The sequence below is a fragment of the Symphalangus syndactylus genome, chromosome 13, assembly GCF_028878055.3.
Source record: "Symphalangus syndactylus isolate Jambi chromosome 13, NHGRI_mSymSyn1-v2.1_pri, whole genome shotgun sequence".
Lineage (NCBI taxonomy): Eukaryota > Metazoa > Chordata > Mammalia > Primates > Hylobatidae > Symphalangus > Symphalangus syndactylus.
This window is the reverse complement of record NC_072435.2, coordinates 42,834,117-42,849,229: the sequence shown is the minus strand read 5'-3', so window position 1 is coordinate 42,849,229 and position 15,113 is coordinate 42,834,117. Positions and strand designations below refer to the sequence as shown.

At 47.1% G+C, this 15,113-nt stretch overlaps 1 protein-coding gene and 1 long non-coding RNA gene across 8 annotated transcripts in view; one reads left to right on the top strand and one right to left on the bottom strand.

The window, feature by feature from the left end:
• Nucleotides 1-596, bottom strand: part of NWD1 (NACHT and WD repeat domain containing 1) — a 95,476-nt gene extending 94,880 nt beyond the window's left edge. For 5 of the 7 annotated variants that reach the window (XM_055239132.2, XM_055239135.2, XM_055239138.2 and 2 more), the window contains exon 1: nucleotides 205-596. In XM_055239132.2, the coding sequence (XP_055095107.1) occupies nucleotides 205-265 (61 nt within the window). In that variant the 5' untranslated portion in view covers nucleotides 266-596. The remainder of the gene's footprint in view (nucleotides 1-204) is intronic. The other 2 variants (XM_055239134.2, XM_055239133.2) reach the window with 2 other exon arrangements.
• The window catches only part of LOC129460809 (uncharacterized), a 137,076-nt gene that overhangs the window by 54,630 nt on the left and 67,333 nt on the right, over nucleotides 1-15,113 (top strand). The window lies entirely within an intron of this gene.

Genomic DNA, 15,113 nt, shown 5'->3' with positions numbered 1-15,113 from the left:
TAATGCATTTAGCTTATTTCAACCTCAGGGCCTTTGCATGTCCTGTACTTTAATGCTCTATGCTGCATCTGTTCATATTGTTCACATTTTAGCTTCAATGCTACCTCCTCCTGAGAGGCTGTCTCTGACCATCCCATTGCATAGTGACCCCTTAAGTCACTCCCAATGCCATCGCTCTATTTTAATTTTCTGCATGGTACTCACCACCAGCTGATATGTTTCTACGTGTTATTGTTTGTCTCTCCCATGAGAAAGTTAATTCCATGAGCCCAAGGATCTTGTCTGGTAAGGTTGGTGTGCCTGGCACATAGTAGGTGCTCAGTAAATTATCATCACAACAGGTTCCTCCACAACTGTGTCTCTTTCTTGACTTCTGTTTGTTGCTGAAGAAGACAGCTGAGCAAGACTGGGCTTCCCCAGTAAGGACAGAGGCCCTTTGCAGTGTCAGCGTTCTGGCTGTCCTGGTGGCTCCAGCCTCTCTTTAGCCCTTGCTGGTAGTTGAACGACCAATTTAGACTCCTCCGGGGAAATAGGTTAGAGAGGACACTTTCCTGGCCTCGGCACCACCCGGAAGACAAGCCCCTGGCTTTCCTAGTAACTTTTGTTTTGGGTATTTTATGGGTCTCTCCTTGCCCAATTCTCCCAGCAACTGGGATAATGAAAGAAATTGTTTGCGCTTGGGCACCAGCTTAGCCGGGCATTCAGCCCAGACTTGGTGGTTAACCATTGTGTGCCAGGCTGATACGGCTCCTCGTAAAAGACGCCATTTGCTGACGGTCTAGGAGGTGCCAGTTGGTTGGCATTTGGCATTAGCAGTCCACATTATTACCCCAAGAGATGGACATTATGATCCTGTTTCACGGATGAAGAAAACAAGATGCACAACAGTGAAGTCCCTTGACTGTGACGCTTCACTACTCTGCACTTGGATTTTCTCACTAACCTCCTGGGTTGGTGAGACAGTGAAAAGCGTTTATATAGAGAGTGAGACTAACACCACACCTACATCACAGGAAGGGCCTGTGAGATGTTAGCCATGATTAATTACCATTAAAACTCCAAGGCCGGGCACAGTGGCTCATGCCTGTAATCCCAGCACTTTGGGAGGCCGAGGCGGGTGGATCACCTGAGGTCAGGCATTCAAGACCAGACTGGCCAATATGGCAAGACCCCTATCTCTACTAAAAATACAAATATTAGCTGGGCGTGGTGACGCACGCCTGTAATCCCAGCTACTTAGGAGGCTGAGGCACAAGAATTGTTTGAACCTGGGAGTCGGTGGTTGCAATGAGCCGAGATCCTGCCACTCCACTCCAGCCTGGGCGACAGAGCAAGACTTTGTCTCAAAAACCCACAAATCGGCCGGGCACGGTGGCTCACGCCAGTAATCCCAGCACTTTGGGAGGCCGAGGCGGGTGGATCACGAGGTCAGGAGATCAAAACCATCCTGGCTAACACAGTGAAACCCCGTCTCTACTAATAAAAAAAAAAAAAATACAAAAAATTAGCCGGGTGTGGTGGTTTGCGCCTGTAGTCCCAGCTACTTGGAAGCTGAGGCAGGAGAATGGCGTGAACCTGGGAGGTGGAGCTTGCAGTGAGCCGAGATAGCGCCACTGCACTGTAGCCTGGGTGACAGAGCGAGACTTCGTCTCAAAAAAAAAAAAAAAAAAACACAAATCAACAAACAAAAAACCTCCAATGCCAGGAATGGTCGCTCACACCTGTAATCCCAGCACTTTGGGAGGCCAAGGCAGGTGGATTACCTGAGGTCAGGAGTTCAAGACCGGCCTGGCCAACATGGTGAGACCCCATCTCTACTAAAAATACAAAAATTAGCTGGGTGTGGTAATGCACGTCTGTAATCCCAGCTACTTGGGAGGATGAGGCACAAGAATTTGAACCCGGTAGGTGGAGGTTGCAGCGAGCTGAGATCGCACCACTGCACTCCAGCCTGGGCAACAGAGCAAGACTCCATCTCAAACACAAAAACAAATCACTCCTGCCAGTTTCACTCAACAAGTGATAGAGTTGGGAGTCAATCCCAGTTCGGCCTCCAAGGTCAAGGTTCCAGTGAGTGTTAAGGTAATCTGTCTAGACCAGGCTTTCCTGACCTCAAAACTGCCTACATTTGAGACCAGACTATTCCTTGTTGGGGGACCTGTCCTGTGTTGAGCAGCATCCCTGGCCTCCATCCACAAGATGCGAGTAGCACGCTCGTGCTCCAATCACGACAACCGCAAATGTTTTCCGTCATTGCTGAGTGTCCCCTAGGGAACAGAATCAACCCCTCCCTCACTGCCCCACCTTGAGAATCACTGCTCTACCGACAGAAATAATAAAGCTATTATATTTACTAATAATGTTACTATATTTAATAATGTTACTATATTTGAGGATAGAAGTTTCAGATGCTTGGTTAGGCGCAGTGGCTCATGCCTGTAATCCCAGCACTTTGGGAGGCTGAGGTGGGCGAATCACCTGAGGTCAGGAGTTTAAGACCAGCCTGGCCAATATGGTGAGACCCTGTCTCTACTAAAAACAAAAATTAGCCAGGCACGGTGGTAGGCATCTGTAATCCCAGCTACTTTGGAGGCTGAGGGAGGAGGATCACTTAAACCTGGGAGGTGGAGGTTGCAGTGAGCAGAAATTACGCCACTGCACTCCAGCCTGGACGACAGAGCCACACTGCGCTCCATCTCAAAAAAAAAAAAAGAAGTTTCAGGTGCTGCCAGGAACAGTGGCATGCTCCTGTAGTCCCAGCTACTGGGGAGGCCAAGGTGGGAGGATCACTCAAGGCCAGGAGTTCAAGACCAGCCTGGGCAACATAGTGAGACCCCCATCTCTACAACAACAACAATAACGAAAAATTAGCTGGGCGTGGTGATGTGTGCCTGTAGTCCCAACTACTAGGGAGGTTGAGGTGGGAGGATTACTTGAGCCCAGAAAGTCAAGGCTGCAGTGAGATATGATTGCCTCACTACTGTACTCTAGCCTGGGCAACAGAGCAAAACCCTGTCTCTTAAAAAAAAAAAAAAAAAAAAAAGAAAGAAAAGAAAAGAAGTTTTACGTGCTGAAATTTCAGGAAACATACTGTCTCCAATACTCCAAGCAATCTGGGGGCTTCAATTTACTATCCCAGTTCATCGATGATGAAAATAGGCTTCCAGACCAACATGGTGAAACCCCGTCTCTACTAAAAATACAAAAATTAGCTGGGCATGGTGGCGAGCGCCTGTAACCCCAGCTACTCGGGAGGCTGAGGCAGGAGAATCGCGTGAATCCGGAAGGCAGAGGTTGCAGTGAGCCGAGATCACGCCATTGCACTCCAGCCTGGGCGACAGAGCGAGACTCCGTCTCAAAAAAAAAAAAAGAAGAAGAAGAAAGAAAATAGGCTTCAAAGAAGTTAAACAATTTCCCAAGATTCCTTGGCAAGGAAGTGAGCTAACAGTCAAATTCGGATATGAAAACTCAACAGCTATTGGCCAAACTGGAATCTATAGATATTAAAAAATTATTGGCAAAGTTTTTGGAGTGTGACAATGGTATTGTGGTGAGGTTTCTTGTTTTTGTTTTTGTTTTTTGAAACAGAGTTTTGCTCTTGTCACCCAGGCTGGAGTGCAATGGTGTGATCTTGGCTTGCTGCAACCTCTGCCTCCCACGTTCAAGCAATTCTCCTGTCTCACCCTCCCGAGTAGCTGGGATTACATGTGCCCACCACCACGCCTGGCTAATATTTAGTATTTTTAGTAGAGACAGGGTTTCACCATGTTGGCCAGGCTGGTCTGGAACTCCTGACCTCAGGTGATGCACCCGCCTCGGCCTCCCAAAGTGCTGGGATTACAGGCATGAGCCACCATGCCCTAGGCTTTTAAAGGGTCTGGGCCAGGTGCAGTGCCTCACGCCTGTTATCCCAGCAGTTTGGGAGGCCAAGGCAGGAGGATCACTTAAACTGAGGAGTTCAAGACTAGACTGGCCAACATATTGAGACTCCATTTTTACAAAAAGTAAAAAATTAACTAGACATGGTGGCGTGTGCCTGTAGTCCCAGCTACTCAGAGGTGGAAGGATCACTTGAACCCGGGAAGTTGAGGCTGCAATGAGTCATGATCACACCACTGTGCTCCAGCTTGGGCAACAGAGTGAGACCCTGTCTCAAAAAAAAAAAAAGAGTGTGTATGTTTTAGAGACATACAACAAAATATTTGTGGAATGATAAGATAACTGAGATTTGCTTCAAAATAATACCTGACAGGAAGGCAAATGGGATGGGGGCGGGGTTGGCGGGGTTGAGTAGGGGGTGATGGTGGTCAGGGTGGGCTGCAGTTCATTATACTATTCTGCCTACTTTAGTGAGTGTTTTAAATTCCCTATCAGAATATGCTTCAATTTTGTACTCTTAAAAAATAGTGGCTGGGTCCGGGCACACTGATTCATGCCTGCAATCCCAGCACTTTGGGAGGCCCAGGCAGGACGATCACTTGAGGCCCAGAGTTTGAGACCAGCCTGGCCAACATGGTGAAATCCCATCTCTACTACAAATACAAAAAAAAAAAAAAAAAAAATTAGCCAGGCGTGGTGGTGCATGCCTGTAATCCCAGCAGAGGCACAAGAATTGCTCGAACCCAGGAGGTGGAGGTTGCAGTGAGCTGAGATCACACCACTGCACTCCAGCCTGGAGGGCAGAGTGAGACTGTCTCAAAAAAAAAAAAAAATAGTGGCTGGGAATGTTGGCTCATGCCTGTAATACCAGCATTTTGGGAGGCTGAGGCAGGCGGATTGCTTGAGCCCAGGAGTTTGAGACCAGCCTGGGCAGCATAGTGAGATCCTATCTCTATAAAAAATAAAAATTCACCAGACTTGGTGGTGCATGCCTGTAGTCCCAGCTACTGGGCAGGCTGAGGTGGGAGGATCACTTGAGCCCAAGAGGTTGAGGCTGCAGTGAGCTGTGACTGCACCACTGCACTCCAGCCTAGGTGACAGAGCAAGACCCTGTTTTATTAAAAAAAAAAAAAAAAATCGTGATTATCCTTATGCATTGAGTAACCAGGAGCCCAGGGCTAGGGGATTTCTGTGTAGTCAACCTTAGAACAAACACAGGGGTTAGGAGTGCCAAGCTCACCCCTACAGTCAAAAATCTGCATGTAACTTTTGACCACCAACAGCCTACTATTGACCAAAAGCCTTACTGATGACATAAATGGTCAATGAACACTGATTTTCTTTTTTTTTTTTTTTGAGATGGAGTCTCGCGCTGTCGCCCAGGCTGGAGTGCAGTGGCACAATCTCGGCTCACTGCAAGCTCCGCCTCCCAGGTTCACGCCATTCTCCTGCCTCAGCCTCTCCGAGTAGCTGGGACTACAGGCGCCCGCCACCACGCCCGGCTAATTTTTTGTATTTTTTAGTAGAGACAGGGTTTCACCGTGGTCTCGATCTCCTGACCTCGTGATCCACCCGCCTCGGAATGAACACTGATTTTCTACATTCTATGTATTATATATTGTATTCTTGCAATAAGTAAGCTAGAGAAAAGCAAATGTCACTAAAAAAATTCTGGTGTTTTGTATTTGTTTTATTTTTTGTTTGTTTATTTGTTTCATTATTTGAGACGGAGTCTCACTCTGCTGCCCAGGCTGGAGTGCAGTGGCATGACCTCAACTCACTGCAACCTCTGCCTCCTGGGTTCAAGCGATTATCCTGCCTCAGCCTCTGAGTAGCTGGGATTACAGGCGCCCACCACCACGCCTGGCTAATTTTTGTATTTTTAGTAAAGGCAGGGTTTTGCCATGTTGGCTAGGCTGGTCTTGAACTCCTGGCCTCAGGTGATCCACCCGTCTTGGCCTCTAAAGTGCTGGGATTACAGGAGTGAGCCACTGTGCCCGTCCAAACTTCAAAGGAAGAGAAAACATATTTACTATGGATGAAGTGGAAGTGGATCATCACAAAAGTGTTCATCCTTGTCGTCTTCACCTTGAGCAGGCTAAGGAGAAGGAGAAGGAGGAGGAGGAGGAAGAAGAACAGAAGGAGGGCTTGGTCTTGCTGTCTCAGGGGTGGCAGAGGTGGAAAAAAATCCACGCCTAAGTACATCCGTACAGTTCAAACTCGTGTTGTTCAAGGGTCAACTGCACTTCCTTCGTCATCCCTGCGTGGCTAACGTTATAATACCCACTTTGCAGAAGAGGAATCTAAGCTGGGAGATGTTAACAAACCCAATTAAACTGACGGAGTCCTGCGCATGAGTGGGGAAGCAGCGCCCCCTCGAGGCCATCACGCGAATGACCAGAAGCAGCTTGAATCCAGGGCAGAGTCAGAGACGACGCTGCGGAGAGGCGCTAGGCAGGGAGCAACATTGGGGGAGAGCGGTAAAAAGAGAAAAAAGCAACAAAGATAAAGAATATTTTTTGCCAATTTTTAAATTGTGTTCAAATAATACATAATATTTAAATACTTTTTTTTTTGAGACGGAGTTTTGCTCTTGTTGCCCCGGCTGGAGTGCAATGGCACGATCTGGGCTCACTGCAAACTCCACCTCCCGGGTTCAAGCGATGCTCCTGCCTCAGCTTCCCGAGTAGCTGGTATTGCGGGCAACCGCCACCACGCCTGGCTAATTTTGTTTTGTTGTTGTTGTTTGTTTGTTTTCTGTTTTTTTAATAGTAGAGACGGGGCTTCACCGTGTTGCTCAGGCTGGTCTCAAACTCCTGACCTGAAGTGATCCACCCGCCTCGGCCTCCCAAAGTGCTGGGATTACAGGCATGAGTCACCACACCTGGCCTTAAATACATTTTTTTAAATTATTACTATTTTTAGAGACAGGGTCTCACTCTGTCACCCAGGCTGGAGTGCAGTAGCATAGCCTTGTTCACTGCAACCTTGAACTCCTGGGCTCAAGCAACCTTCCCACCTCAGCCTCCAGAGTAGTTAGGACTACAGGTGCACGCCACCATGCCTGGCTAATTTTTTTTTGGTAGAGATAGGGATCTCGATATGTTGTCCAGGCTGGTCTTGAACTCCTGGCCTTAAGCGATCTTCCTACCCCGGCGTCCCAAAGTGCTGGGACTACAGGCGTGAGCCACTGCACCTAGTAATTATTTTTAAAAATTAAAATTACTGGGCCGGGCGCGGTGGCTCACACCTGTAATCCCAGCACTTTGGGAGGCCGAGGCAGGCATATCACAAGGCCAGCAGATTGAGACCATCCTGGCTAACAAGGTGAAACCCCATCTGTACTAAAAATACCAAAAAAAAAAAAAAAAAAAAATTAGCCAGGTGTGGTGGCGGGCGCCTGTAGTTCCGGCTACTCAGGAGGCTGAGGCAGGAGAATGGCGTGAACCTGGGAGGCGGAGCTTGCAGTGAGCCGAGATCATGTCACTGGACTCCAGCCTGGGCGACAGAGCAAGACTGCATCTCAAAGAAAAAAAAAATTAAAATTAATGCAGAAACTACACAATGAATAAAATATCAAGATTTATTTATTTATTTTAATTTTTTTTGACACAGGCTCTCCTTCTGTCACCCATGCTTGACTGCAGCAACGTGAACACAGCTCACTGCTTCCTGGGGTCAAGTGATCCTCCTGCCTCAGCCTCTATGCTAGCTGGTACTACAGGTGCACACCACCACACCTGACTAATTTTTAAATTTTTTGTGGAGGTGGGGTCTCACTATGTTGTCCATGCTGGTCTGGAACTGCTGGCCTGAAGGGATCCTCCCACCTCAGCTTCCCAAAGTTCTGGGATTACGGGCATGAGCCACTCAGCCTGGTCTATTTGTTAATTTACTTATTTAGAGACCAGGTCTCCCTCCATCACCAGGCTGCAGTTTAATGGCGCAATTACAGTTCACTGCAGCCTCGAACTTCTTGGCTCAAGTGATGCTCCTACCTCAGCCTCTCAAGTAGCCAGGACTATAGGCACAAGCCACTACACTCAGCCCTAAGACAGGTATTTTTTTAATACTTAATTTAATATTGTGGCTTTTTGCAACATGGCAAAACATTACAGCTTAAAGCAGACATCATCTCCTTATACAGGAGGAAAAAGTTTTGCAGTCAAATCAAATTGTAATTAAGAGGTCATTGCTATACCATTCTATTCAGTTTAATAAAAATGATATTATAACTTCATGAACTCCAGAGATAATAGGTTACTTAATAACATAGGCAAAAAACCAGTGGATACACTGGTTGAATAATAAAGGATACAGTAAGGAATTTAGGTCCATCTATGCCTATGATAATAAACATAAAAGACTGCAGAACAATTTAAGAACTTAGAATAATCACAGATCTATTCATAAAAGTTCAAAATGTGCCTGATTACCAGAAAAGGAATTATTAAGGTATGCAGTGAAGGGAATGGAGCAAGGCTGGGCGCAGTGGCTCATGCCTGTAATCCCAGCACTTTGGGAGGCTGAGGTGGGTGGATCACCTGAGGTCCGGAGTTCGAGAACAGCTTGACCAACATGGTGAAACCCTGTCTCTGCTAAAAATACAAAAATTAGCTGGGTGTGTTGCCATGCACCTGTAATCTCAGCTACTCAGGAGGCTGAGGCATGAGAATCGCTTGAGCCCAGGAGGCAGAGGTTGCAGTAAGTCGAGATTACGCCACTGCATTCCAGCCTGGGTGACAGACCGAGACTTCAGCTTAAAATAAATAAATATATATATATATATATATATATATATATTTAAATAAAGGGAATGAGGCAGAATAAAATATAGAATGTCTTTTTATTTCTCTCTGATTTCAACTTCCTTTTTATCTGTATGTCATATAGGGAGAAGATATGCCTCGGTATTGAAGATCCAATGCTCCAGTGGAAGAAGATTGTCATCAGAAAATATTAGGTACAGGCCGGGTGTGGTGGCTCACGCCTGTAATCCAGCACTTTGGGAGGCTGAGGCGAGTGGATCACGAGGTCAGGAGTTCAAGATCAGCCTGGCCAACATAGTGAAACCCTGTCTCTACTAAAAATACAAAAAATTAGCCGGGCGCAGTGGCGGGCTTCTATAATCCTAGCTACTCAGGAGGCTGAAACAGGAGAATTGCTTGAACCTGGGAGGTGGAGGTTGCAGCAAGCCGAGATCACGCCACTGCATACCTGCCTGGGTGACAGTGCGAGACTCAGTCTCAAAAAAAAAAAAAGGAAAAAAGAAAGAAAGAAAACATTAGGAACAAATACAACAGGAGGTCTCACTTTTGCACAGTGAGCCATATTCTTCTTGGGATCACAGACAACATGAGACCCTCAATAAAAGCTTTGGACCTCCTCCTACGAAATAACACGTGCACACAATTTTGCCTACAGTCTTACAGGATGCACGGAACCTCTAATTCCGGTCCTTGGATCTTCTAGCAGCCAATGATGCCCAAGCTAAGAGGCCTCAAGTCAGCCAAATACTCTGAGATTCAACCATGTAAGAAACTAAGTACCAGCTGGGCGCGGTGACTCACGTCTGTAATCCCAGCACTTTGGGAGGCTGCAGCAGGCAGCTCACCTGAGGTCAGGAGTTCGAGACCAGCCTGGCCAACATGATGAAACCCTGTCTCTATTAAAAATACAAAAAATTGGCCAGGTGCAGCGGCTCACGCCTGTAATCTCAGCACTTTGGGAGGCCGAGGTAGGCGGATCACGAGGTCGAGAGATCGAGACCATCCTGGCCAACATGGTGAAACCCTGTCTCTACTAAAAATACAAAAATTAGCTGGGCGTGGTGGTGCACACCTGTAGTCCCAGCTACTCAGGAGGCTGAGGCAGGGGAATTGCTTGAACCTGTGAGGCAGAGGTTGCAGTGAGCCAAGATCACGCCATTGCACTCCAGCCTGGGCAACAGAGCAAGACTCCGTCTCAAAAGAAGGAAAGGAAGGGGAGGGGAAGGGAGGGGAGGGGAGGGAAAGGGAGAAAGAAAGAGAAGGAAGGAAGGAAGGAAAAAGAAAAAGAAAGAAAGAGAGAAGAAAGAAAGAAAGAAAGAAAGAAAGAAAGAAAGAAAGAAAGAAGAAAGAAAGGAAAGAGAGAAAGAGAGAAAGAAAAGAAAGAAAGAAAGAGAGAATAACACCTAATTGGCTTCTCCTTGACTCTGGGCTGGACTTAGTGACTTGAATAAATCAATGTGATGGTGTTTAACTCAGACTAGGTCGGACATGGTACTAGGTCTTCTTCGCTTTCTTGGATTGCTTGCTCTGGGGAAGTTAGGTGTCATGTCATGATAAAATTCAAGCAGCTTGTGCAAAAGCCCATGTGGTAAGGAAGTGAGACCTCCAGCCAACAGCCAGCTAAGGGTGACATTTTGGAAGTGGATCCTCCAGCCCCAGTCAAGTCTTCAGATAGCTGCAGCCCTGCCTGACATTTTTTTTTTTTTTTTTTTTTTGAGACAGTTTCTCTATATCGCCCAGGCTGGAGTGCAGTGGTGCAATCTCGGCTCACTGCAATCTCCACCTCCCAGGTTCAAGTGATTCTCCCGCCTCAGCCTCCCAAGTACCTGGAATTACAGATGCACACCACCACACCCGACTAATTTATATATTTTTAGTAGAGATGAGGTTTCACCATGTTGGCCAGGCTAGTCTTGAACTCCTAACTTCAGGTGACCCACCTGCCTTAGCCTCCCAAAGTGCTGGGATTACAGGCATGAGCCACTGCACCTGGCTCTGGCTGACATCTGATGGTAACCTCAGGAGAGATCCCGAGCCTAAACCGCCCAGCTAAGCTCCTGAATTTCTGCCTCATGAAAATCATGAGATAATAAATATTTGTTGTTTTAAGTGGCTAAGTTTTGGTGAACACCTGTTACACAGCAATAGACAACTTGTAAATGGCTGAGGTGTGATTTGGACTCAGGTAATCTGGTTCCAGAACCCAACATCCCAGCATCAATCATAATACCAAAAATTAGAAATTTGGGGGCTGGGTGTGGTGGCTCACGCCTGTAATCCCAGCACTTTGGGAGGCCAAGGCGGGCAGATCACGAGGTCAGGAGATTGAGACCATCCTGGCTAACACGGTGAAACCCCATTTCTACTAAAAATACAAAAAATTAGCCGGGCGTGGTTGCAGGTGCCTGTAGTCCCAGCTACTCAGGAGGCTGAGGCAGGAGAATGGCGTGAACCTGGGAGGCGGAGCTTGCAGTGAGCCGAGATGGCGTCACTGCACTCCAGCCTGGGAGACAGAGCGAGACTCCGTCTCAAAAAAAAAAAAAAAAAAAAAAAAAAAAAAAAAGAATCTTCCCCTAGATCCTTCAGAGGTGCCACTGTGGTACTAATAAGGAAAAATTTCCAAAATAGATAGTGAAAAGAAGAAAGAAAGAAAAGAAAAAAGGCCAGGCACAATGGCTCACATCTGTAATCCCAGGACTTTTGGAGGCTGAGGCAGAAGGATTGCTTGAACCCAGGAGTTCAAGGCTGTAGTAAACTGTGATCACACCACTGCATTCCAGTCTATCTCAAAAAGAAGAAGAAGAAGGAGGAGGAGGAGGAGGAGGAGAAGGAAGGGGAAGGGGAAGAAGAAGAAAAAGAAAGGCAGGCGCGGTGGCTCACGCCTGTAATCCCAGCACTTTGGGAGGCCGAGGCGGGCAGATCACAAGGTCAGGAGTTCGAGCCCAGCCTGGCCAATATGGTGAAACCACCTCTACTAAAAATGCAAAAATTAGCCAGGCGTGGTGGCAGGTGCCTGTAGTCCCAGTGCAGGAAGCTGAGGAAGGAGAATTGCTTGAACCTGGGAGGCGGAGCTTGCGGTGGGCCAAGATCTCGATATGGCACTTCAGCCTGGGCGACAGAACGAGACTCCATCTCAAAAAAAAAAAAAAGAAGAAGAAGGAGAAGAAGACGAAAGAAAAAACAAGGTGCAAAAGAGGTGGATGGTTACATATGAAAATAATGTTTCTTTTTTTTTTTTTTTTTTTGAGACAGGGTCTCATTCTGTCGCCCATGCTGGAGTGCGGTGACATGATCACAGCTCAACCCCAGGCTGGTTTCTAATTCCTAGGCTCAATGAATCCTCCCGCCTTGGCCTCCCAAAGTGTTGGGATTACAGGCATGAGCTCCCATACCTACCCCGTTTTTATTTTGCAGCCTTGATCTCCTGGGCTCAAGTGATCCTGCTGCCTCAGCCTCCCAAAGTGCTGGGATTACAGGCATGAGCCACCATGCCCGCCCAGCCGGAAAGAATATCTCTAAAAGAATATTTGAGTAAGGGGAAAAAGGAATGTCTGGGGAGGGGTGCTGGGGGCCAACTTGCCTTTCACTCCTCCCGCCTTCATAGCTCCGAGTTTTTTCCCACATGAATGTATTATAGGGACCTCTTTTTTTTTTTTTTTTTTTTTTTTTTTTTTGAGATGGGGTCTCACTCTGTCACCCAGGCTGGATGGAGTACAGTGGCACAATCTTGGCTCACTGTAACCTCCTCTTCCTGGGTTCAAGCAATCCTTCCACCTCAGCCTCCCAAGCAGCTGGGATTACAGACTCCTACCCTCACGCCTGGCTAATTTTTGTATTTTTACTAGAGAGGGGGTTTCTCCATGTTGCCCAGGCTGGTCTCAAACTCCTGACCTCAAGTGACCTGCCCGCCTCAGCCTCCCAAAGTGCAGGGATTACAGGCGTGAGCCACTGCACTTTGCCTGTGACCTCATTTTTATTTTTAGGTGTTGATTAGGAATTTTCTAGGGAGGCGCTGTCTGACAGAACTTTCTGTGATGATGGGAATAGTCCCTGTGGGTGCTGTCCAGCAGCCGCCAGCCACGTGTAGTGACCAAGTACTTTCTCATTCCACCGAGAAAGAGGGTTTTCCATTTTATGTAATTGTCATCTGTGTAAATGTAAATGGGCACATGTGGCTGGCCACTACCTATCAAATTATTCACAGACACTGTGTAACACTGCAGAAAATATCTTAGGATAACACATCAGGTGATGCGTACATGTGCCCGGTTCAGGCCGCGCACGGTGGCTCGTGCCTGTAATCCCAGCACTTTGGGAGGCCAAAGTGGGAATATCACTTGAGCCCAGGAGGTCGAGACCAACCTGGGCAACATGGCAGAACCCTGTCTGTACCAAAAAACACAAAAATTAGCTGGGCGAGGTGGTGCACGCCTGTAGTCCCAGCTACTTGGGAGGCTGAAGTGGGAGGATCACTTGAGCCCAGGAAGTCAAGGCTTCAGTGAGTTATAATCTCACTCATGCACTCCAGCCTAGGGGACAGAGTGAGACTCTCTCAAAAACAACAACAAACAAGAGAGAGTATCCCAGAGAGCTGCTTTCTCTCGTTCTGCCATGTGAGGACACAGACAGTAAGCACCATTTCTTTCTTCCTTTAAATTTCCATTTTTATTTTATTTATTTATTTATTTATTTTCGAGATGGAGTTTTGCTTTTGTCGCCCAGGCTGGAGTGCAATGGCATGATCTTGGCTCACTGCAACCTCTGCCTCCCAGATTCAAGCGATTCTCCTGCCTCAGCCTCCCTTCCAAGTAGCTGGGACTACAGGCGCACGCCACCATGCCCAGCTAATTTTTGTATTTTTAGTAGAGGTGGGGTTTCACCATGTTGGCCAGGCTGGTCTCGAACTCCTGACCTCAGGTGATCCACCTGCCTCAGCCTCCCAAAGTGCTGGGATTACAAGTGTGAGCCACCATGCCTGGCCTCCATTTTTATTTTAGATTCAGGGGGTACATGTGCAGGTTTGTCATAAGAATATATTGCATGATGCTGAGGTTTAGGCTTCCGTTGATCCTGTCACCCAGATAGTGAACACAGTACCCAATAGGAAGTTGTTTTTGTTTGTCTGTTTGTTTGTTTTTTGTGACAGAGTCTTACTCTGTCGCCCAAGTTGGAGTGTAGTGGGGCGATCTCGGCTCACTGCAACTTCTGCCTCCCAGGTTCAAGCAATTCTCCTGCCTCAGCCTCCCAAGTAGCTGAATAACAGGTGCCCGCCACCACGCCTGGCTAAGTTTTGTATTTTTTTAGTAGAGATGGGGTTTTGTCATGTTGGCCAGTGTGGTCTCGAACTCCTGACCTTGTGATCCACCCGCCTCAGCCTCCCAAAGTTCTGGGATTACAGGCGTGAGCCACTGTGCCCAGCCTGGCTTCCATATATCTTTTGGGGGGACACAATTTGCCCCATGACAGGAGAGGGCATGTCTTTTTCATATTCTGACTAGCAATACGGGAAGTCCACGTAAAATTCCCCTGCTGAGGATTCAGTTCTTGGTCATCTCTAGAAAACGTGACTGAATGATGGTTTGCTGCCTCCACAGCCAAGCTAGTGGCCTCTCTCGGGTAACACCATTTTTACTGGAAATGTCTGACAAACTGTAATTCAGATGTGGCTGCTTGGCAGACATTTTCTCAAAAATGAACAAAATGAGGCTGTCACTTCAAGGAAAACAATTTCGGGTCTTGTTGCCAACAATAAAATTCAAGCTTTTAAGGGGAATCAGAATTTTGGAAAATGTGTAGCCGCCACTGTGAGTTTGGCAGCTTCTTGACATTTAAAGACTTTTCTAAGCCTGTAATCCCAGCTACTCGGGAGGCTGAGGCAAGAAGATCACTTGAGGTCAGGAGTTTGAGACCAGCCTGGGCAACAAAGTGAAACCCTGTCTCTACAAAAAGTTTTTTTAAAAAATTATCCGGGTGTGCTGGCATGTGCGCCTATAGTCCCAGCTACCAAGGAGGCTGAGGCGGGAGGATCATTTGAGCCCAGGAGGTCAAGGCTGCAGTGAGCTATGATTGCGCCACTGCACACTTTTCTGATGAGACAAATAGTGATATTAATGAATAGGACTTTTTTGATACAAAATACTGTAATGGAACAACATCTGCATCATTCATTGAACTAATATTTTCCAAATGATCAATGCATGCTATAGGCATGAATGAGTAGAACCATTCCCAGTGTAAGACAGACCAATGACTTTTTTTTTCTTTTGAAACAAGGTCTCATATTGACACCAAAGCTGGAGTGCAGTGGCATAATCTCAGGTCACTGCAACCTCTGCCTCCCAGGCTCAAGAGACCCTCCCACCTCAGCCTCCCAAGTTAGCTGGGACCACAGACACACACCACCATGCCAGACTAATTTTTGTTTATATTTGTAAAGATGGGGTCTTGCTACATTGCCCAGGCTGG